Source organism: Oncorhynchus nerka, linkage group LG6, assembly GCF_034236695.1.
Source record: "Oncorhynchus nerka isolate Pitt River linkage group LG6, Oner_Uvic_2.0, whole genome shotgun sequence".
In the NCBI taxonomy this organism is placed as follows: domain Eukaryota; kingdom Metazoa; phylum Chordata; class Actinopteri; order Salmoniformes; family Salmonidae; genus Oncorhynchus; species Oncorhynchus nerka.
Genome location: NC_088401.1, coordinates 60212844 through 60237006, shown reverse-complemented (window position 1 = coordinate 60237006; position 24163 = coordinate 60212844). Strand labels below are relative to the sequence as shown.

Sequence of the window (24163 nt, the reverse complement as noted above, 5' to 3'; positions counted from 1 at the left end):
GGCTGCCTATAGAGGTTATCCCCAGGTGTGTGGCTGCCTATAGAGGTTATCCCAAGGAGTGTGGCTGCCTATAGAGGTTATCCCCAGGTGTGTGGCTGCCTATAGAGGTTATACCCAGGTGTGTGGCTGCCTATAGAGGTTATACCCCGGTGTGTGGCTGCCTATAGAGGTTATCCCCAGGTGTGTGGCTGCCTATAGAGGTTATACCCAGGTGTGTGGCTGCCTATAGAGGTTATCCCCAGGTGTGTGGCTGCCTATAGATGTTATCCCCAGGTGTGTGGCTGCCTATAGAGGTTATACCCCGGTGTGTGGCTGCCTATAGAGGTTATACCCCGGTGTGTGACTGCCTATAGAGGTTATCCCCAGGTGTGTGGCTGCCTATAGAGGTTATACCCCGGTGTGTGGCTGCCTATAGAGGTTATACCCCAGTGTGTGGCTGCCTATAGAGGTTATCCCCAGGTGTGTGACTGCCTATAGAGGTTATCCCCAGGTGTGTGGCTGCCTATATAGGTTATCCCCAGGTGTGTGGCTGCCTATAGAGGTTATACCCAGGTGTGTGGCTGCCTATAGAGGTTATCCCCAGGTGTGTGGCTGCCTATAGAGGTTATACCCCGGTGTGTGACTGCCCTTAGAGGTTATCCCCAGGTGTGTGGCTGCCTATAGAGGTTATACCCCGGTGTGTGGCTGCCTATAGAGGTTATCCCCAGGTGTGTGGCTGCCTATAGAGGTTATACCCCATGTGTGTGGCTGCCTATAGAGCTTATCCCCAGGTGTGTGGCTGCCTTTAGAGGTTATCCCCAGGTGTGTTGCTGCCTATAGAGGTTATACCCCGGGTGTGTGGCTGCCTATAGAGGTTATCCCCAGGTGTGTGGCTGCCTATAGAGGTTATACCCGGTGTGTGGCTGCCTATAGAGGTTATCCCAGGTGTGTGGCTGCCTGTAGAGGTTATACCCCGGTGTGTGGCTGCCTATAGAGGTTATCCCCAGGTGTGTGGCTGCCCATAGAGGTTATACCCCGGTGTGTGGCTGCCTATAGAGGTTATCCCCAGGTGAGTGGCTGCCTATATAGGTTATCCCCAGGTGTGTGGCTGCCTATAGAGGTTATCCCCAGGTGTGTGGCTTCCTTTAGAGGTTATCCCCAGGTGTGTGGCTGCCTATAGAGGTTATCCCCAGGAGTGTGGCTGCCTATAGAGGTTATCCCCAGGTGTGTGGCTGCCTATAGAGGTTATACCCCGGTGTGTGGCTGCCTATAGAGGTTATCCCCAGGTGTGTGGCTGCCTATAGAGATTATACCCCGGTGTGTGGCTGCCTATAGAGGTTATCCCCAGGTGTGTGGCTGCCTATAGAGGTTATCCCCAGGTGTGTGGCTGCCTATAGAGGTTATCCCCAGTGTGTGGCTGCCTATATAGGTTATCCCCAGGTGTGTGGCTGCCTATATAGGTTATCCCCAGGTGTGTGGCTGCCTATAGAGGTTATCCCCAGGTGTGTGGCTGCCTATAGAGGTTATCCCCAGTGTGTGGCTTCCTTTAGAGGTTATCCCCAGGTGTGTGGCTGCCTATAGAGGTTATCCCCAGGAGTGTGGCTGTCTATATAGGTTATCCCCAGGTGTGTGGCTGCCTATAGAGGTTATACCCCGGTGTGTGGCTGCCTATAGAGGTTATCCCCAGGTGTGTGGCTGCCTATAGAGGTTATACCCCAGGTGTGTGGCTGCCTATAGAGGTTATCCAAATGTGTGTGGCTGCCTATAGAGGTTATCCCCAGGTGTGTGGCTGCCTATAGAGGTTATATCCCGGTGTGTGGCTGCCTACAGAGGTTATACCCCGGTGTGTGGCTGCCTATAGAGGTTATCCCCAGGTGTGTGGCTGCCTATAGAGGTTGTCCCCAGGTGTGTGGCTGCCTATAGAGTTTATCCCCAGGTGTGTGGCTGCCTATAGAGGTTATACCCCAGTGTGTGGCTGCCTATAGAGGTTATCCCCAGGTGTGTGGCTGCCTATAGAGGTTATCCCCAGGTGTGTGGCTGCCTATAGAGGTTATCCCCAGGTGTGTGGCTGCCTATAGAGGTTATCCCCAGGAGTGTGGCTGCCTATAGAGGTTATCCCCAGGTGTGTGGCTGCCTATATAGGTTATACCCCGGTGTGGCTGCCTATAGAGGTTATCCCCAGGTGTGTGGCTGCCTATAGAGGTTATCCAAAGGTGTGTGGCTGCCTATAGAGGTTATCCCCAGGTGTGTGGCTTCCTATAGAGGTTATCCCCAGGTGTGTGGCTGCCTATATAGGTTATCCCCAGGTGTGTGACTGCCTATAGAGGTTATCCCCAGGTGTGTGGCTGCCTATAGAGGCTATCCCCAGGGGTGTGGCTGTCTATAGAGGTTATCCCCAGGTGTGTGGCTGCCTATAGAGGTTATCCCCAGGTGTGTGGCTGCCTATAGAGGTTATCCCCAGGTGTGTGGCTGCCTATAGAGGTTATACCCATGTGTGTGGCTGCCTATAGAGGTTATACCCCAGTGTGTGGCTGCCTATAGAGGTTATCCCCAGGTGTGTGGCTGCCTATAGAGGTTATCCCCAGGTGTGTGGCTGCCTATAGAGGTTATCCCCAGGTGTGTGGCTGCCTATATAGGTTATCCCCAGGTATGTGGCTGCCTATAGAGGTTATACCCAGGTGTGTGGCTGCCTATAGAGGTTATACCCCGCTGTGTGACTGCCTATAGAGGTTATCCCCAGGTGTGTGGCTGCCTATAGAGGTTATTCCCAGGTGTGTGGCTGCCTATAGAGGTTATCCCCAGGTGTGTGGCTGCCTATAGAGGTTATACCCCGGTGTGTGGCTGCCTATAGAGGTTATACCCCGGTGTGTGGCTGCCTATAGAGGTTATACCCCGGTGTGTGGCTGCCTATAGAGGTTATCCAAAGGTGTGTGGCTGCCTATAGAGGTTATCCCCAGGAGTTTGGCTGCCTATAGAGGTTATCCCCAGGTGTGTGGCTGCCTATAGAGGTTATCCCCAGGTGTGTGGCTGCCTATAGAGGTTATACCCCGGTGTGTGGCTGCCTATAGAGGTTATCCCCAGGTGTGTGGCTGCCTATAGAGGTTATCCCCAGGTGTGTGGCTGCCTATAGAGGTTATACCCCGGTGTGTGGCTGCCTATAGAGGTTATACCCCGGTGTGTGGCTTCCTTTAGAGGTTATCCCCAGGTGTGTGGCTGCCTATAGAGGTTATCCCCAGGAGTTTGGCTGCCTATAGAGGTTATCCCCAGGTGTGTGGCTGCCTATAGAGGTTATCCCCAGGTGTGTGGCTGCCTATAGAGGTTATACCCCGGTGTGTGGCTGCCTATAGAGGTTATCCCCAGGTGTGTGGCTGCCTATAGAGGTTATACCCCATGTGTGTGACTGCCTATAGAGCTTATCCCCAGGTGTGTGGCTGCCTTTAGAGGTTATCCCCAGGTGTGTTGCTGCCTATAGAGGTTATACCCCGGTGTGTGGCTGCCTATAGAAGTTATCCCCAGGTGTGTGGCTGCCCATACAGGTTATACCCCGGTGTGTGGCTGCCTATAGAGGTTATCCCCAGGTGTGTGGCTGCCCATAGAGGTTATACCCCGGTGTGTGGCTGCCTATAGAGGTTATCCCCAGGTGTGTGGCTGCCTATAGAGGTTATCCCCAGGTGTGTGGCTGCCTATAGAGGTTATACCCCGGTGTGTGGCTGCCTATAGAGGTTATACCCCGGTGTGTGGCTGCCTATAGAGGTTATCCCCAGGTGTGTGGCTGCCTATAGAGGTTATCCCCAGGTGTGTGGCTGCCTATAGGGGTTATCCCCAGGTGTGTGGCTGCCCATAGAGGTTATCCAAAGGTGTGTGCGGGTGTGTACGTGTTGACCTTTTTATGACTTTGTCACTTAGATTATATTTTTCCCCTAGACAACATAGGTCAGTGTGAGGAAATTCTTAAATTGGTAAGCTGCCCTGTTCTGAGAACAATCAGTAGAGTCAGTCTACGTGAGTCACTGGGTCATACTGGGTCTCAGATCCGGGGTTCAGTGAGCCTACTTATTCTGTGAGTCGGTGACTCACTGAAACTGACTCTACTGCCTGATTTAGTGACTGACTCAGGAGATCACACACCTGCCTGATGAAAGCAGAATTCCACATCAGAGACAGCACACAATCACAGAACCCTTGCTATTATGCACATACCCACGAACACACACACATGCGGGCACACTTTCATTCTGTAATCCTTCTATACTCATTCACTCACTCTCACCCCCTTCCACTAACTCACACACACGCACACACACACCTTCCTTCCAGCATCCCACCTCCCCTCTCTCTCTCTCAATCAATCAATCAATCAAATGTATTTATAAAGCCCTTTTTACATCAGCCGATGTCACAAAGTGCTGTACAGAAACCCAGCCTAAAACCCCAAACAGCAAGCAATGCAGATGAGGACGCACAGCGGCTTCCTCATGAAAGGCCAGAACCAAGGAAGAAACCTAGAGAGGAACCAGGCTTTGAGGGGTGGCCAGTCCTCTTCTGGCTGTGCCGGGTGGAGATTATAACAGTACATAGCCAAGATGTTCAAACGTTCATAGATGACCAGCAGGGTCAAATAATAATAATCACAGTGGTTTTAGAGGGTGCAACAGGAGTAAATGTCAGTTGGCTTTTCATAGCCGATCATTCAGAGTTAGAGACAGCAGGTGCAGTAGAGAGAGAGGGTCGAAAACAGCAGGTCCGGGACAAGGTAGCACGTCCGGTGAACAGGTCAGTGTTCCATAGCCGCAGGCAGAACAGTTGAAACTGGAGCATCAGCACAACCAGTTGGACTGGGGACAGCAAGGAGTCATCAGGCCAGGTAGTCCTGAGGCATGGTCCTAGGGCTCCGGTTCTCAAAGAGAAGAGAGAGAGAGAATTAGAGGAAGCATACTTAAATTCACACAGGACACTGAATAAGACAGGAGAAATACTACAGATATAACAGACTGACCCTAGCCCCCCAACACATAAACTACTACAGCATAATTACTGGAGGCTGAGAAAGGAGGGGTTGGGAGACACTGTGTCCTCGTCCGACTATACCACCGGACAGGGCCAACCAGGCAGGATATAACCTCACCCACTTTGCCAAAACACAGCCCCCACACCACTAGAGGGATATCTTCAACCACCAACTCAACCACCATCTCACTACCCTGAGACAAGGCCGAGTATAGCCCATGAAGATCTCCCACACGGCACGAACCCGAGGGGGGCTCCAACCCGGACAGAAAGATCACGTCAGAGACTCAACCCACTCAAGTGACGCACCCCTCCTAGGGATGGCATTGGAGAGCACAAGGGTTAGAGGCAGAGAATCCCAGTGGAGAGAGGGGAACCGGCCAGGCAGAGACAGCAAGGGTGGTTTGTCGCTCCAGTGCCTTTCCGTTCACATTCACACCCCTGGGCCAGACTACACTCAATCATAGGACCTACTGAAGAGATGAGTCTCTCTCACCCTTCCACACACACCTTCCTTCCTGCAGCCACCTCCCTAATCTCTCCCTGTCAGCAGGCCTGTAATGAATGTTCGCCCCACTTTCCCTCACTATGTCTGTCTCCCTCTTTACCTATCTTACAGTCCATCTCTCCACTCCTACACTCCCCCTTCCACATCAGGTTCTATAATGACTGTTAGCTGAACTCCTCTCACTTGACCACCTGACCTTTCACCCTCTCTGTTTCTACCCATCTCTTGCTCCATCCTCCCCTTTCTGTCTCTCTCCTCCCTTCCTTCCATCCTTCTTTCCCTCAACCTCTCTGTGGGATTGTAATGAGTTGTAACTCCTTCCCTTACACAAGCGCTTTACCCCCTCTCTCTCCACTCTCTCCTCTCTCTCTCTCTCTCTCTCTCTCTCTCTCTCTCTCTCTCTCTCTCTGCCGCTCTCTCTCTCTCATAAACTCATGTTGCTGTGGCATCGTAAACCTTGCAATAGGAGGGTGAATGCTACAGCTCAACCAGGGAAAGAGTGTTGACCTCAGTAGAGATGTTGTAACCAGAGAGAAAGGGATGGAGGAGAGCGAGAAGAGAGAAGTGGTTTCATGTACAGAGGGGTAGGGAGGTATAAAGAGAGACTGGGGGAGAGGCATGTGGAGAGGAGAGGAGAATACTTTTTTAATTCAGTGTGCACAGGTGGGTGGCTGAGTGCATGTGTATTTTGTTGGATTATGTTTCATATGAGGACAAACAAGACCATACATCCTGTTCTTACACTCTAGCAAAAAATTAGGTATTTCTGTTCTTGTAATTGGCTAAACTGAATCATCTGTCTTTGTAATGACTATAATAGCTGGAAAACATTATAGTGGAAAGAGCTTCAAAGCATTACAATTAAACACCTGTAAAATAATCAAATTCCTTTAAACAACATACTGCAAACGTCCTCGTTTTGACCAAAAATGATTTCCTCTTCTAACCCACTTGGTGACTTTATGAAATTGCCTCTAATGCATTAATCAGTATTAATCTGACAATTAAATTACATTAGATTAAATTCAGTGCTCAAGGGTCCGTGTGCAATTCTGTTTCATTCTGATTTAATTTCAGAGCACATTGGCTAAGTTTAGCCTCTGTTCTAGGTCCTTGTTGCACTCTACTTTCTACTTTTCACCAATTCCAAATGGCCCCCCTTCTAATACATCTGAAAGGATAGAATTGTCCAACTAGCAGAGGGCAATGTAGTTAAAAACCATATTTCAAAAACCTGTCCAATCCCTTCAGACCTTTCAGATTTTCACAAAGGGCCTTGGGATAGGAGCTAAGGGACGCTTTACAATTGGGTAGTAGTGTTTCATAGGCTCAAGATATGATGAAACGTTTAGAAATGAATAAGGTATTAGCTGAACATCATTTGGTGCTATTTGATGATGTCAAGCAGTGTAAATAAGTTGTATATCGTCTCTTCTCAGGTAAGATGTTCAAGTCCGTGGACCTGTCGCTGATTGTTGAGTTTATGCTAATGTTCTACAAGGACAAGCCAATTGATTGGTTGCTGGATCACATCATGTGGGTTAAGGTGTGCAACCCAGAGAAGGACGCGGTAAGTTCAACCTCTCCCATGGTAAACCTAGGCCCAGTTGGAAGTAAACCTTTCCTTATATGTTGTGGTAACCACTGTCCTGGTACAAGCTGTCCTTCAGACCCAGTCATGTTAGATCAGTGATTACTTCAAGGGAGAGAGAAAATACAGATCTGTTACAGAGTATCCAAGCAGGGAGTTACATGTAAATACTGTGACTTTCCAAACTGGTCTCAGTCTCAGAAAATGGTGCAACTCTCACACACTCATACTCTCTTTCTCTCTCCCTCCTCCTCTTTCCCACCTCTCCCCTGCCTGTCACACACTCATACTCTCTTTCTCTCTCTCTTCTCCTCTTTCCCACCTCTCCCCTGCCTGTCACACACTCATACTCTCTTTCTCTCTCTCTTCTCCTCTTTCCCACCTCTCCCCTGCCTGTCACACTCATACTCTCTTTCTCTCTCCCTCCTCCTCTTTCCCACCTCTCCCCTGCCTGACACACTCATACTCTATTTATCTCTCTCTTCTCCTCTTTCCCACCTCTCCCCTGCCTGTGACACACTCATACTCTCTTTTTCTCTCCCTCCTCCTCTTTCCCACCTCTCCCCTGCCTGTCACACACAGAAACACTGCGACAGGCAGAAGGCCAACCTGAGAATTCGCTTCAAGCCCTCTCTCTTCCAGCATGTGGGCACCCACTCTTCCCTGGCCGGAAAGATCCAGAAACTCAAGGTGTGTGTGTGTGTGTGTGTGTGTGTGTGTGTGTGTGTGTGTGTGTGTGTGTGTGTGTGTGTGTGTGTGTGTGTGTGTGTGTGTGTGTGTGTGTGTGTGTGTGCGTACATGGGGCTTACTAGCATCCACTCACTGTGCATGTGTCATATTATCTACTAAAGTCTGTGTATGTTCAAATATTCGTTTTCAAGTCTCTGAGCCCTGCAGTACTGGAATGCATTCCAAGTCACCATACAGACTCCAGCTGTAAAGACTTTGTTTAATGTCTCTGATTACTGTGTTATTAAGAGCAATGGATATCAGCCTGAATACTGCTACTGTAGTCTAACCCAGGGTTCTCCAAACTCGGTGCTGGGTGCATGTTTTGGTTTTTGCCCTAGCACTACACAGCTGATTTAAATATCCAACTCAACTTTAAATATCCCCGGGACCGAGTTTGGGAAAACCTGGTCTAACCCAATCAATTCACTATTGATCCGCTCGTCCTGGACCAAGGCTTTCTCAATTCAGAGATTCTTTACCAAGCAGACCAGCTCACCACTTTCTATACATTAATGCTTACATGTATTTAGCAAATACTCGTATTTGATGAAGAGTATTTGATTTATTATATTCAATTGTTTATTTGAATGGGGATAGGTACAATTAGAACTATGACACATTCAGCTAGAATGGGATGAATTGGATGCACTGTCACCATCATCATTATCGTAGGAATTTGACTTACAGTTGCAACGGCCTATAAGCAAGCTGAAAATGTTTTACAGTGCTACAAGTCATCTCTCAGAGATTTGTTGTGACATTATCTGGTGTTAGAAATATACTATTCTCTTTTATCATGAAATTGCACATTCTCCATGTGGAATTTCATCATTTTGGCCAACAGTAATGTAGTTACTCTCAACCCCAAAGCCACTTGGAGGAGAGATGAGAGACTATGACTCACATTCATTTTCAAGTAAATCATGTAAATGGAATAGTTAAAGGATTTAAATGAACATTTAAGTCAGACTTCCAGATCTCAATTCAGAATTCATCCCTGTCTTTCGAACTGCACCCTCAAAGTCAATGTGAGAACGATATCTAGAAACACCCTCATATCTTCTCCCTAAACCCTCCTCTTTATTTCTAATTATTCATTCCAGGACAAGGACTTTGGCAAGCAGACCCTGCACAAGGGCCACGCCAACCCGCTGGCGGAGGTGACCACCAGCCTGAAGACCTACCAGCACTTCACCCTGGAGAAGGCCTACCTGGGAGAGGACTTCTTCTGGGCCTTTACCCCTGTGGCTGGGGACTTCATCCGCATCCGCTTCTTCACGCCCGTCCGCATCGAAAGGTGTGTGTGTGTGCTCACATGCTTGGATACACACACATACAGTTGAATTCGGAAGTTTACGTACACCTTAGCCAAATATATTTAAACTCAGTTTTTCACAATTCAGTTCTGCCCACAAATGTTCTATAGGATTGATGTCAGGGCTTTGTGATGGCCACTCCAATACCTTGACTTTGTTGTCCTTAAGCCATATTGCCACAACTTTGGAAGTGTGCTTGTGGTCATTGTCCATTTAGAAGACCCATTTGCAAACAAGCTTTAACTTCCTGACTGATGTCTTGAGATGTTGCTTCAATATATCCACATAATTGTCCTCCCTCATGATGCCATCTATTTTGTGAAGTGCACCAGTCCCTCTTGCAGCAAAGCACCCCCACAACATGATGCTGCCACCCCCGTGCTTCACGGTTGGGATGGTGTTCTTTGGCTTGCAAGACTCCTTGTTTTTCCTCCAAACATAACAATGGTCATTATGGCCAAACAGTTATATTTTTGTTTCATCAGACCAGAGGACATTTCTCCAAAAAGTACGATCTTGGTCCCCATGTGCAGATTCAAACCGTAGTCTGGCTTTTTTATGGTTGTTTTGGAGCGGTGGCTTCTTCCTTGCTGAGTAGCCTTTCAGGTTATGGCGATATAGGACTCGTTTTACTGTAGATATAGATACTTTTGTACCTGTTTCCTCCAGCATCTTCACAAGATCCTTTGCTGTTGTTCGGGGATTGATTTGCACTTTTTGCACCAAAGTACATTCATCTCTAGGAGACAGAACGCGTCTCCTTCCTGAGCGGTATGACAACGGCTGCATGGTCCCATGGTGTTTATACTTGCGTACTATTGTTTGTACAGATGAACGTGGTACCGTCTTGGCTGATTTCTTTAGATTTTCCCATGATGTCAAGCAAAGAGGCACTGAGTTTGAAGGTAGGCCTTGAAATATATCCAAAGGTACACCTCCAATTGACTCAAACAATGTCAATTAGAATCTTATAAAGCCATGACATCATTTAATGGAATTTATGGAATTTCAAGCTGTTTAAAGGCAAGGTCAACTTAGTGTGTGTAAACTTCTGACTTATTGGAATTGTGATACAGTGAATTATAAGTGAAATAATCTGTCTGTGAAAAATTAATTAGATGTCCTAACCGACTTTCTAAAGCTATAGTTTGTTAACAAGAAATTTGTGGAGTGGTTGAAAGCCAAGTTTTAATGACTCCAACCTAAGTGTATGTAAACTTCCGACTTCAATTGTACATGGCATGCTTGAATACACAAAAATACATGGACCCACACACATGCACAAACACACATACACTGTGCTAGTGGACAAAGACGATCTCCACACAGATCTCCACACATGTCCCAGACTGTCTCTCTTGCTCTCCCCTCTCTCTCTCCCTCTCTCTCTCCCTCTTGCTCTCCCCTCTCTCTCCCCCTTTCCCTCTTGCTCTCCCCTAGTCCCATGTGAATAATCTGCATACGCATGACGTAAAAATACATACAGTATTTAAACAGGAATGTAAATGACTTTTTCAATAGGCATAGGGGCCCTGTCACAGATCAGAACAACCACGTTGTTCCTCCATGTCTTCACATTACTGTCAGGGCAGAGGGTCTATCTGCTTCTGGATCCCTCAAAGTGATAATGCCTCTGTGGTCACCACTTTCTTCTAGTGGTGACGCTGTGTCTCTGTGGTCACCACTGTCTTCTAGTGGTGATGCTGTGTCTCTGTGGTCACCACTGTCCTCTAGTGGTGACGCTGTGTCTCTGTGGTCACCACTGTCTTCTAGTGGTGATGCTGTGGCTCTGTGGTCACCACTGTCTTCTAGTGGTGACGCTGTGTCTCTGTGGTCACCAGTGTCTTCTAGTGGTGACGCTGTGTCTCTGTGGTCACCAGTGTCTTCTAGTGGTGACGCTGTGTCTCTGTGGTCACCACTGTCTTCTAATGGTGACGCTGTGGCTCTGTGGTCACCACTGTCTTCTAATGGTGACGCTGTGTCTCTGTGGTCACCAGTGTCCTCTAATGGTGACGCTGTGTCTCTGTGGTCACCAGTGTCTACTAATGGTGATGCTGTGTCTCTGTGGTCGCCAGTGTCCTCTAATGCTGACACTGTGGCTCTGTGGTCACCAGTGTCTTCTAACGGTGACGCTGTGGCTCTGTGGTCACCAGTGTCTTCTAATTTTGACGCTGTGGCTCTGTGGTCACCAGTGTCTTCTAATTTTGACGCTGTGGCTCTGTGGTCACCAGTGTCTTCTAATGGTGACGCTGTGGCTCTGTGGTCACCAGTGTCTTCTAATTTTGACGCTGTGGCTCTGTGGTCACCAGTGTCTTCTAATTTTGACGCTGTGGCTCTGTGGTCACCAGTGTCTTCTAATTTTGACGCTGTGGCTCTGTGGTCACCAGTGTCTTCTAATTTGTGGCTGACGCTGTGGCTCTGTGGTCACCAGTGTCTTCTAATTTTGACGCTGTGGCTCTGTGGTCACCAGTGTCTTCTAATGGTGACGCTGTGGCTCTGTGGTCACCAGTGTCTTCTAATGGTGACGCTGTGGCTCTGTGATCACCAGTGTCTTCTAATGGTGACACTGTGGCTCTGTGGTCACCAGTGTCTTCTAATGGTGACGCTGTGGCTCTGTGGTCACCAGTGTCTTCTAATTTTGACGCTGTGGCTCTGTGGTCACCAGTGTCTTCTCTGTTTTGACGCTGTGGCTCTGTGGTCACCAGTGTCTTCTAATGGTGACGCTGTGGCTCTGTGGTCACCAGTGTCTTCTAATTTTGACGCTGTGGCTCTGTGGTCACCAGTGTCTTCTAATTCTGTGGTCACGCTGTGGCTCTGTGGTCACCAGTGTCTTCTAATGGTGACGCTGTGGCTTTGTGGTCACCAGTGTCTTCTAATTTTGACGCTGTGGCTCTGTGGTCACCAGTGTCTTCTAATTTTGACGCTGTGGCTCTGTGGTCACCAGTGTCTTCTAATGGTGACGCTGTGGCTCTGTGGTCACCAGTGTCTTCTAATGGTGACGCTGTGGCTCTGTGGTCACCAGTGTCTTCTAATGGTGACGCTGTGGCTCTGTGGTCACCAGTGTCTTCTAATGGTGACACTGTGGCTCTGTGGTCACCAGTGTCTTCTAATGGTGACGCTGTGGCTCTGTGGTCACCAGTGTCTTCTAATTTTGATGCTGTGGCTCTGTGGTCACCAGTGTCTTCTAATGGTGACGCTGTGGCTCTGTGGTCACCAGTGTCTTCTAATGGTGACGCTGTGGCTCTGTGGTCACCAGTGTCTTCTAGCGGTGAAGCTGTGGCTCTGTGGTCACCAGTGTCTTCTAATGGTGACGCTGTGGCTCTGTGGTCACCAGTGTCTTCTAACGGTGACGCTGTGGCTCTGTGGTCACCAGTGTCTTCTAATGGTGACGCTGTGGCTCTGTGGTCACCAGTGTCTTCTAATGGTGACGCTGTGGCTCTGTGGTCACCAGTGTCTTCTAATGGTGACGCTGTGGCTCTGTGGTCACCAGTGTCTTCTAATGGTGACGCTGTGGCTCTGTAGTCACCAGTGTCTTCTAACGGTGACGCTGTGGCTCTGTGGTCACCAGTGTCTTCTAATGGTGACGCTGTGGCTCTGTGGTCACCAGTGTCTTCTAACGGTGACGCTGTGGCTCTGTGGTCACCATTGTCTTCTAATTTTGACGCTGTGGCTCTGTGGTCACCAGTGTCTTCTAATTTTGACGCTGTGGCTCTGTGGTCACCAGTGTCTTCTAATGGTGACGCTGTGGCTCTGTGGTCACCAGTGTCTTCTAATTTTGACGCTGTGGCTCTGTGGTCACCAGTGTCTTCTAAATTTGACGCTGTGGCTCTGTGGTCACCAGTGTCTTCTAATGGTGACGCTGTGGCTCTGTGGTCACCAGTGTTTTCTAATTTTGACGCTGTGGCTCTGTGGTCACCAGTGTCTTCTAATTTTGATGCTGTGGCTCTGTGGTCACCAGTGTCTTCTAATGGTGACGCTGTGGCTTTGTGGTCACCAGTGTCTTCTAATTTTGACGCTGTGGCTCTGTGGTCACCAGTGTCTTCTAATTTTGACGCTGTGGCTCTGTGGTCACCAGTGTCTTCTAATTTTGACGCTGTGGCTCTGTGGTCACCAGTGTCTTCTAATGGTGACGCTGTGGCTCTGTGGTCACCAGTGTCTTCTAATGGTGACGCTATGGCTCTGTGGTCACCAGTGTCTTCTAATGGTGACGCTGTGGCTCTGTGATCACCAGTGTCTTCTAATGGTGACGCTGTGGCTCTGTGGTCACCAGTGTCTTCTAATGGTGACGCTGTGGCTCTGTGGTCACCAGTGTCTTCTAATTTTGACGCTGTGGCTCTGTGGTCACCAGTGTCTTCTAATGGTGACGCTGTGGCTCTGTGGTCACCAGTGTCTTCTAATGGTGACGCTGTGGCTCTGTGGTCACCAGTGTCTTCTAATGGTGACGCTGTGGCTCTGTGGTCACCAGTGTCTTCTAATTTTGACGCTGTGGCTCTGTGGTCACCAGTGTCTTCTAATGGTGACGCTGTGGCTCTGTGGTCACCAGTGTCTTCTAATGGTGACGCTGTGGCTCTGTGATCACCTCAGTAGCTCTTTTGGGGGGTGTGGTCCAGACTGCTGTACTTGGTGGAACATGCATTTGGACAAAGCAAAATGTAGAGGGAGTTTGAACTGGGTGACTGGCTGGCTGGCTGGCTGATGATGATGGACCAGCTGTATCCCCACTTTCAAAATAGGGGTACACCCCCATTTTTTTCATCTTGAAAATGATAATGATCCATTGGGTAATTTATCATGTTCAATGATTAGTAGTGTTTTGAGCTAGTATATATTAAAATAGATATGGCCATTTTATATATGATATAATCATTAACAGATTGCTTTTAAAACCCTGTCCCCCGTTGCCTCAAGATGAATCATTTTGACCACTGGACAGTTTTGATTCACTCACATGCGCCACTGTGTTGGTTGCACCACTGATGTATAAAATGAAAAGCCACCTGCAAAAGAAAATTGTTAATCTATTTTGTTGTGCTGTTGTTACATGCATATCGTTGTTTCATGTCCGATGGTGTTGATTCAATGGTGTTGTTCCATATCTTTTGAGTTCCGTGCACCATGAGCAAATTCATTGTATCGTTTGACTTTGCCTGTTAGAACCATGAGCACGGCCATGTTTGATTAGGCTTCGCTGTATCATAGACTCTGACTCTGAGTAGCCTTCCATCAGTCTACCAAAGGTTGCACCTTAGCAGAAAACGTCAAGTTCTGTAGCTCGAGGCCTGTCAATGAGTAGCTTGCAATTGAGAAATAATCAGTAGGGTTACTATATCATGATTCAATCTGTTAAATAACCCCCGCCCCCTGCCCCCATTCTGCATTTTTTATAGTAATATTGAACAAACAAGCCATTTCTAGTCTTTGCATCAAATATGTATTTTTTTAAAGTTAATTTTAAACATTTTCATGGCACCAAAAAAAAAGTCCATGTCTGAAGAAAAGTGTGCACCTGTAAGGGTTTTCCTCCTCTTCGTCTGAAGAGGAGGTGTAGCAAGGATCGGACCAAGATGCGGCGTGGTAAGTGTCCATGGTTGTTTATTTAAAAACATGAACTGAACACTCAATGAATACAAAACAATAAACGTGAACAAAACCGAAACAGTACCGTGTGGCAAACAAACACAGACACGGAAACAATCACCCACCAACACACAGTGAAACCCAGGCTACCTAAGTATGATTCTCAATCAGAGACAACTAATGACACCTGCCTCTGATTGAGAACCATACTAGGCCGAAACATAGAAATTCCCAAAACCTAGAAAAACAAACATAGACAACCCACCCAACTCACGCCCTGACCATACTAAATAAATACAAAACAAAGGAAATTAAGGTCAGAACGTGACAGCACCCATAATGATGATGATGATCGTGGTGGATCAATTTGTGTTGAATATCAAATTGACATCTCCCCATTTGTTATTCTATCTATCTATCTCTCTATCTATCTATCTATCTCTCTCTCTCTCTCTCTCTCTCTCTCTCTCTCTCTCTCTCTCTCTCTCTCTATCTTTCAAGGTATTTCTTCCGTAGCGGGAACATTGAGCACCCAGGGGACAAGCTGTTCAACACCACTGTGGAGGTGCTGCCTTTTGACGTGAGTCTCACCGCTATTTACCCGATTCAATCCCAGCACATTATTACCATTACATAACCTTTACCATATATTATCTTGCAATATGAAGCTCGCCACTATAAGCCTGATTCATCCTGTCCCAGGATTGTCAGTACATAGACATTTACTATAGTAATATCACTGGAAATATATGTAATTACAGTGATTTATACAACGGGTGGATGTAATCCTGAATGCTGATTGAGCATTCCAGCCTGTGTCTATTCCACAAGTTACCACCGCTAAAATGCCTATTTACTCTGTTCCATCTGACTGCGCAATCCACTATCTCATCAGCCCAGCCAGGCAATATATGAACGCGATCTCCGCTATAAAAAGCATCTAGACATTATCTCACATTTCTTTTAGACTAACATTTAGTTTTCAACTTTGTATAAACCTTGCTGTCTACCTCTCTGACATTTGCAACATTATTTCAATATTCAAATTCGATCTCCAGCTGTCCCATAGTAATGAACGTATCAGGAGTCGGAACGAGACAGATATGCAGGCATGCAGCTTTTCTCAGTCAGTTGAAATCATGAAACAGCTAGCATCATTTTCATGGAGATATACAAAGAAATGTCAATTGAAAAAATGTCAAACAAAACGAAGTACAGCTAGTTTGCAGTCTTTCCAGCTTCGGTTTGAAGTGATTGTGTTAGCTGTATTGTTGGCTAGCTCCTCTGAACAACAGTGTCCTGACGAGAGAGCACATTTTCTATGCCAGGCTAAATCGTGTCTCATTGTTATGTATCCAAATAAATTTCACAAAGAAACAGCTTAAACTAATGCAAATGCAGCTACTTTGTTATTATTCTGTCTGTACTGTTTGACGTGACCATTAGTTACCATAGTTGGCTAGCTAGCAAGCAAGGGATAAGAACGTTGCCAGCCAGTATGGCAATGGAACATTTAGAACGAACAAACGACTGGGTTGGGTCTCTGGCAACCGAACCGATAGAACGAATGACCAGCTGGCTTGGGTAGCAACCCTAGATTTGTGTCGGGACTATATCTTGAGGTAGTATGAAATAGCATGAATAAATTCATCAAAATAACATTTTTTATGAAAAATGTCAACCATTATTTGATTATGTTGGTAACCCGTTGTATAAAAGTGATAATACCTTCGAAGCTGGTGTTTGGAGGATATATTGGCACGGTTTGCCGGCACTCGACTTAGTCTCGGGCATAACAACACCTGTGCCAATATAACACCAGCTTCTCGGGCATTATCACTTAATTATACCATGGCATTGTTGAATACTACTTTCTGATTGGCTTGAAGGGCACTCTAGAGCGTGCATTATTTCCTTGAAATGCACAGAATATTTGCATGGTAGAATTCAACGGCTATAGTTAATTTTTACATGTTTTGTTTGAGCTGCTTTTGAAAGCAAAAGTTGAATTGAAAACAGCATTGGTATTTGTTGAATTCGATTTTCATAATAGCCAGCTAGGACTGATGGTTTGGTTAGCTACACTAGCAAGTCTGTTTGTTTAGTTACCAAGGCAACTACTGTAGCAATCTAGTAAACTTGCTAGAAACTTCAGTGGATGTTGAACACATTTCTATCTGCAAATGATCAAAGTTCTAGTGGCAAACGTGTTAAATTATAACCATGGTATGAAAGGGACAGTCAACTCAGGGCTCTATGCGTTCTCTGGAAAATAATGCAACTCCGTGGAAAGTCCGCTAACGCCTCGTGGAACACACCTTCCGTATTGTTCAATGTCCCTTACATATACCGAGTATACCAAACACTAGGAACACCCCCTTTGTCCTCAGAACAGCCTCTATTTGTCGGGCTATGGACTCTGCAAGGTGTCGAAAGCGTTCTACAGGGATGTACTGTTACATACAGGGTCTCAAGATCATATACTTTCAGGAGATCTCTATTCTTTTCTGTTATTTCTATTGAGATACAGCCCATCTCATGGAACGCCACACTGGATACATCACTCTTCCTCAAGTGGAAAGATATATAATTCTCTCAAGTGGAAAGACATGTGAAGTCAGCTTCCATCTGGTTGACATAGAAGCACATAAGCCATGTTTAAGGGCGAGCACCCACAGTGTTAAGCCCCAGAGGACACAGAGAAGAGATAAGAAATGACTCAAGACAGAGAGAGGGTCTCTTTCTCAAAGAAAAAGAGAGTACGAGAGAGATATTGTGGAGAAAGAAACAGAAAAAGAGGACTCCCGGGCGGTGGTAATCAAGTCAGTCTCCCGCCGGCCACGGTTTGAGAGCTTTCGCCTTAAAGAATATTTCACCCGGCAGGGTGGCTAGGCGAGGTGGGGATTTCAGATTAGGTTCCGCAAACTGACGCTCGCCATGACAGATTAATAGCTGGATTTTTTTCCCCCCTCTCTCTCCTCCCTCTCTGTCTATCTCTATTTTATTATTTATTTTCCCTCCTTCACTCATTCAATCTCTCCCTACACCTGACTGTCATTGAGACCCTGTAATGCTGCAAGAGGGTGGAAGTGTTTCTCTTTTTGTTGTTGTTGTTCCTCCTATGGGAAGAATATGAGTAGAAGTGTTAATGATGAGTAGAAGTGTTACATGTCTTTAGAGTCATAACAAGTTATGCTGGTCTTAGAATGGAGAAGAAAGGCTTGATGAAAGGAAGGTAAGGAAAGACAGAGAGAATAAAGACGAGGAAAGATAAGAAAACAAGAAGATGATGCGAGAGAGAGAGAGACGCTGTCAGATGCAGTTAAACGGCGGGAAATGTCATATTTTTACAGTGTAGCGTACAGATGTACAGTAGGATCTTAATTTGATCACTGTTGTATTACTGAGAGTACAGATGAGCTTTGTGATTTACATAAATTCACTGAAAACCTACACTAACACACGGTTATACTAACAGTATTGCACTTTTTATGGAGCTTACTTTATGTAGCAAATAGCCTAACCACCGATCAAGCAACATTATGCACTAAACGTTCAAATCTTGTTGCTGCAGGATTATTTTGCAGTGACAATATAGGTCAAATTAAGGTCCTACATCTGTAATTACTTGTGTGATTGGGCATGCATTGATTTCTATTTAGAGGACCAACAGAAAGGGAAAATCCTGCCACAAAAGGTCAGATTGTTTTCCCTCCTGTCCTTTCTCCTTCATTGCTTTAGATAAGCGAGTCAAACAGATATTTCTCCAACCGTATCAATTGCTATGACCCAGCAGCAACACTAAAGAGTCCCGCTGTATTAACTATGATGACCCATTGATATCTTTCTCACTTTTATGTTGTAAGACGAGGTCAAAGTTAGGTTGATCTGAATTCACAACTAGTGCCGTGAGGTGTGTGTGTGCGCGCGCGCGTGTGTGTGTATGATTTACTAACTGAATTTGGAGATTAAAGGAGGTCAGTAGCAAGGAGTTTGCTGTTGTCAATGCATTGGTTGATGATGTATACAGTAGATGTTTAGCTGTGATCTGAGTGCAGATCAAACAGGATTTCTGCCTGCATTGATCTTGGTTGTGTGTGTGTGTGTGTGTGTGTGTGTGTGTGTGTGTGTGTGTGTGTGTGTGTGTGTGTGTGTGTGTGTGTGTGTTCCTCACACACCTCTCTCTCTTTCTCCTACAGAATATCCAATCAGAAAAAGAGGCCTTGAAAGAGGGGAGAGAGAAAACACCAAAGTACCACAGAACAGAGGACGGCTTTATCAGAATAGGTGAGTATTTTGCTTTCAGTAGCAAAAATGTTGTTACTGTACCCTCTAATGAAAATGACCCAGAATGAAATTAGCGCCGTGCTACCATGGACATGTTTCAATAGGTGGTTATTAGTACTGGGGATGTATTTACCAGAAGTGTTAAGAACTAGTACTGCAGAAAGAATCACCCAAAGCCAAACAAAGGACTCCACTGTCATAAAAATGATGTCATCTTTTTAGAGAATCCAACACTGTACTCCCTGCCAAAATATCCCTCCAAAATTCTTTCCCTTTTGTTTTCATCCATCCATTCGTCAGTCCCCTTCATCTAACAAAACCTTGTGCCAGATTCTAACTGGTACTGGCAAACAGGAATAGTTCACATGGACTAACAGGCCCTGACAAATTACACATGCACAAACACAAACACACACACATACGCTCATACACAGGCCCCTGACAAATCCATCTCACTCAATTACTGAGCGCTCCAACACATGATTAGCTGCTGCACCGTCTAGGACTTTCACAGGAGGACGGGAGGAGTAGATAAGGACTGCCTTCACAGTTTTTAGAGGACCTTAGGTGCTCTTTCTGAAATTGTGTGAAGTGCAAGACAAGTGTTGCACCGGTGCGCTTTAAAACGATAGCATGGTACTCATTGAAAATAATTGGATTTAATGACACTACAGTGTTTTATATCATATTGAAAAAGCAGGATGGGTAAAATGTAGTTAACATGAGGTAGAAATAAGGGTTTGAGCTCAATTCCATTACAACTGAATCAGTGGCAGTGTTAGATACACCATCGTTCCTTCCTTCATTAGAGATCTGAGGAGTGGATTTGTTATGCAATAGGGCAGAGACCTTGCTTTCATGTACACTATTATCTATCCAATGACATACAGATGGTTGATTAATTCAATGAAGGAAGGAAGGAAGGAAGGAAGGAAGGAAGGAAGGAAGGAATGAAGGAAGGAAGGAAGGAAGGAAGGAAGGAGACAGCGAGTGAGGATGCGTGTTCTGAGTAGTCAAACACGTCCCCAGGCCAGTGATTACTGTCCGTAACACAGAGACAGGCTTTCATCCCCTTGAAAGAGGTACTCCTTCTGACAGCATATAAATTACTACAAGCGCTCCTGCTCATTCATAAATATTTCAAGGGGGAATCAATATCAATCTGGCACAGTAGTCAATTAATTGTGCGATATTGCTATCAAATGTTCACCAGGTTCTTCTCCCTCCAGCTCTACTTTCAGGCTTAGTGTAACCTAAACCATAGAACTCACTCTATCACTGTGTCACTCTATCACTGTGTAAGATTGATACGAGAGAGAATTAATTGTGTATAGTTAGCATTTCAGTAGTAGATCAACAAAGAAAGCATAGCAAGCTGAATGCATGGTATGGTCATATTTGATACCAGCGCCTTGCCTTGAACCAATTGAAATGTCAACACAACATATCTTGTATCTAATGTGCTCTCTGTTAGAATTTAGGAGCACATGCAGTATTTATTGAAGTACAAATGAAATACAATGCTTCATCATGACTACAGTGTTTACTGACAAAGTCAATAGACCCTTTTTCAGTACACGACGCACAGATGCGTGCGACTCTTGGCTGCAGTAAGCAAGCCATCGCCATCTGCGCCCATTCAACATAGCCTAGATTTACGTTGTTATTACTTCTAAACAAAATAACTTTTGCCGATTCTCGTACCCTTACAATTATGTTTTGATTCTTGCTTGAACAGTCACTAAGATTCTGTTTGGTTGTGATCTTTGCAAAATAACTATTTTGGATACAGCAGTTGTTTGCTAGAATGCCTACGCTCATTGATATACTGTAGCCTGTAGCAAAAGCTAGCCAAAGAGCCACTTTACTGGCTGAAGTTGAAGTGTTTTCTAAGTATAATGCAGCTGATTTGCGATGATGACACAAACATTACATTAAGCAGGACATTCAAACGAGCTTTAAAATCCAATTATAATCCAATTACAATCCATAAACAACATGTAAATGGAGGCTTTTTTGGCCAGTTACTGGCATTCTATAAGAACTCCCCCTTGTTCTGCCACCAGCTTGCACGCGTCACCCTCGTGCGACAATGTTTGTAAACACAGAAATGGTTCTATAGATGTCCAGCCACATTGGTGATGTTGGTCTGATATATCGATCCTCTCTCTCTCTCTCTCTGACCTCTAGGAGTGTTCCATAATGGGATCGCCGAGGGAGAGGTGGATCCCACATTCGGGCCCCTGGAAGCCCTTCGTCTCTCTGTGATCACAGACTGCCCCGTCTGGGTCATCCTGAGCGAGGTAAGCCGGCCCAGCCATCACCCGCTCACCACAGAGCCTTGGAAGCCTTGTCTTATAAAGAATCCCTTGTATTTTAGGCAACTTAAAGTGTTGGTTCACTGAAAAATCTAAAATGGTCAGATGTTTTCAGGCTTCAAAGTGGTCTAATGTAAAGTAGAATATATACCTCAAACAGATAGAATATGATTTTGTCTCAAATGCTATTCCTCTTGCACTTCAGATATTCATCAAGAAAGCAGAGTGAATGTCAACACCCCGCAGCAATACCTCAGTCATCCGTTCGACCGTTCGGCAGAGGAATGGAGCCTTTGAAAGCTATACTCATTCCCTGGCTTTTGGCAATTAGTTTCTCGAGCGTAGTCGGAGTGCGCCATCTGTTGGCGAGATCTTGCCATCGCAGGGTCCTTCTGAGACTGTCAACTCAATCCACGGTTGACAGACCGTGTGGGAAGATCTTCCCAGACACGCGTAATCGGAGAACGCGCCCTGCGTGAACGACACAAAGACGACGCTGTATTTAGGAAACTGTATTTATGTGTACATAAAGGTTTATGTTTTAAATAATTGTAATTACACTGGTAATTGTCAAATAGCTCGCAAGATTGTTTAGCTCCTTTTGATGACATTATGACAATGAAATGTTGCTGCTTCGGAATCAAAGACTTGGCCTACAACGTTACCAAGATACAGGTATGTCTGAATTGTGCAACTTCAATAACTGATAATCATGTTTGACAAATGTTACTGGTTTTACCCAAATGTATTCCCAGTAGGCAGAATCTACCGCACACTCATAGCTGATTTGTGAAGGTGCTGGAGGCAAAAGGCAAAACGGGAGAAGCAGGAAATAGTCTCCGCACACAAAAATGTATTTAATTGTGGCTGAGCTTTCGGGCAGTCGATCAAATGTATTCAGAAAATACCTATGTATGTGGATATAGGCCTAATATGCATATTTATGTAACACAATCATATGAATGATCTCTATTATGTGTGTTGATATGTATTTACAGTGAGTGTCCACAAAAGTCAGTCAGAAAAGTAGCCTAGGCCTATACAGTGTAGATGGAAATAGAACTTTAGCCAGAAAGTACACACATGTCTAATGTTTGAATAAAATATCTTTATATGGTCAATTCTAAAGCCAGAAGTCAATGTAGGCACATTATGATTATGGTTCCAACATCTGTTTGAGATTTATTTCATGAACCATCTTCCCTAACATTGTTTTTTCCCCTTCTCCGCCTATCAATTTGCCTTAATGTGACATGAAGTTAACCAGGTTGTGGGGATAAATCAATGTAAGGCAAGGCCAGACACAAGCTACTCAATTACATTAGCTAGGGAACTGGAAAAGACAGCGGCCTCCATAATACAGGAAACATTTCTGATTTACAGGAAACATATCTGTTGGATTTTCTATGTCTGCCACATATCAGATACACAAGGTTAGTTGTAATCCAAGGAGCCACATATCAGATACACACGTGGAGTAATTGTCTGGACTAGTCGGATGTAAGAGAAATATGTAGCTCTAATCAATGCATGAAGAATCATCTTTACTTCTCAGTAGAATCTATGTTTCTCATAATGACCATGAAGAAGTCAAGGAAGGACCCCTCTCTTCCACTCAAGTGAGGTCTCATGAGAGAGTGAAACTGTCCAATATGACAACCCCTCTCATTCCACATGTTCTGCACTACTACTATAATGAATTGATGGTGGAATTGATTAAAGTACTGTAATTGTCCTGACACCAGACTTATACATCTTCCAAACAGGCTCTGTGACGGCAAGGGCCAAACTCAAGTTCTATGTATTGCTAGATGCAAAGTATTTTGCAGTTAAAGGGACACATTCATTTGCTTTTGCATACTTGGATCCAAAAAACATTCCTTTATCAGAGCCCAACCGAAAAACCATTGAAAGCCCTTGATCGAAACCTAAGAGTTGTCGGCACAGAACAGGAGTATGGGATTTCAGCCAATACAGGTGTACTGAAAGCGAAATTAAACTTGGGGACTTAACTCAGAAGCGAGGTGGCTTTTCTATCGAATACAGAATGCAACATTGATTCTGATTCTGCTCAATGTTAACACAGTTTCTCAGCAACAACTGACCTAAACTTGTTTTCCATTTATTGGGGTGTGGACTCCAGTAAACAAGCTGTTTTAGGAGCCCCTTCGTTGCTATCGGTATGGCCACTATACAGTAGCAGGTGCGTGGGTGCATTAAGTCAACGTAGGGCTATGGATAGAAAAATCTGAACTGTACCCAATGAGCTAAGAAGGAGAAAGAGTTGTCTTTTCTTGTAAGGTGCACTGGAATGCATTGCTATTATATGTTGTATTTTGTATCATTTAGATAAACTATATTTAATGATGTTATCTATCCATTCTGTGAATTGTAATAAAGACGGAATTTCAATTGACATGGGTTTGTTTTTGTTTCAAGTTATTTGTTCTGGTCAATTCAATAAAAATCTGAGTAATCTCGTGTGAATTAGTCTGCTTTTGTGAAAGGTAGGCTACGCTACTTTTCTGGTACCAAATCACATGTACAGGGGTCACATTCCTTGCATATTTCATGAATGGACCATGTGACTGCAAAGTCCCATTGATATTTTGACACCATAGGCTTTGGTGCTCGGTAGAAATGCAAGTGAGTAGGCCTATGTGTAGCTATGACATTGGGCTAGATAGAATTGGAGTGCCCGTTTTCTGCAATTCAACTTTGAAAGGCAATGTCCACATTTACTGTAAACGCTGCATAAACTATGTCGGCTCAATCGGAAATTACTTTTAGAAATGTCCATTGAGCTATAGTTCCTTCCGCAGGTCGGATTGAATGCATCTCTAGGCCA

General features: G+C 45.3%; 1 protein-coding gene across 1 annotated transcript in view; it reads left to right on the top strand.

The window, feature by feature from the left end:
• LOC115130791 (alpha-1,3-mannosyl-glycoprotein 4-beta-N-acetylglucosaminyltransferase B) overlaps nt 1-23731 on the top strand; it is a 173632-nt gene extending 149901 nt beyond the window's left edge. Inside the window, exons 9-15 of the mRNA XM_029662238.2 lie at nt 6934-7064; nt 7668-7775; nt 8921-9114; nt 15212-15290; nt 18910-18997; nt 21188-21300; nt 21521-23731. Coding sequence (XP_029518098.1) covers nt 6934-7064; nt 7668-7775; nt 8921-9114; nt 15212-15290; nt 18910-18997; nt 21188-21300; nt 21521-21544 — 737 coding nt within the window. The 3' untranslated portion in view covers nt 21545-23731. The remainder of the gene's footprint in view (nt 1-6933; nt 7065-7667; nt 7776-8920; nt 9115-15211; nt 15291-18909; nt 18998-21187; nt 21301-21520) is intronic.
• The last annotated feature ends 432 nt before the right edge of the window (nt 23732-24163 follow it).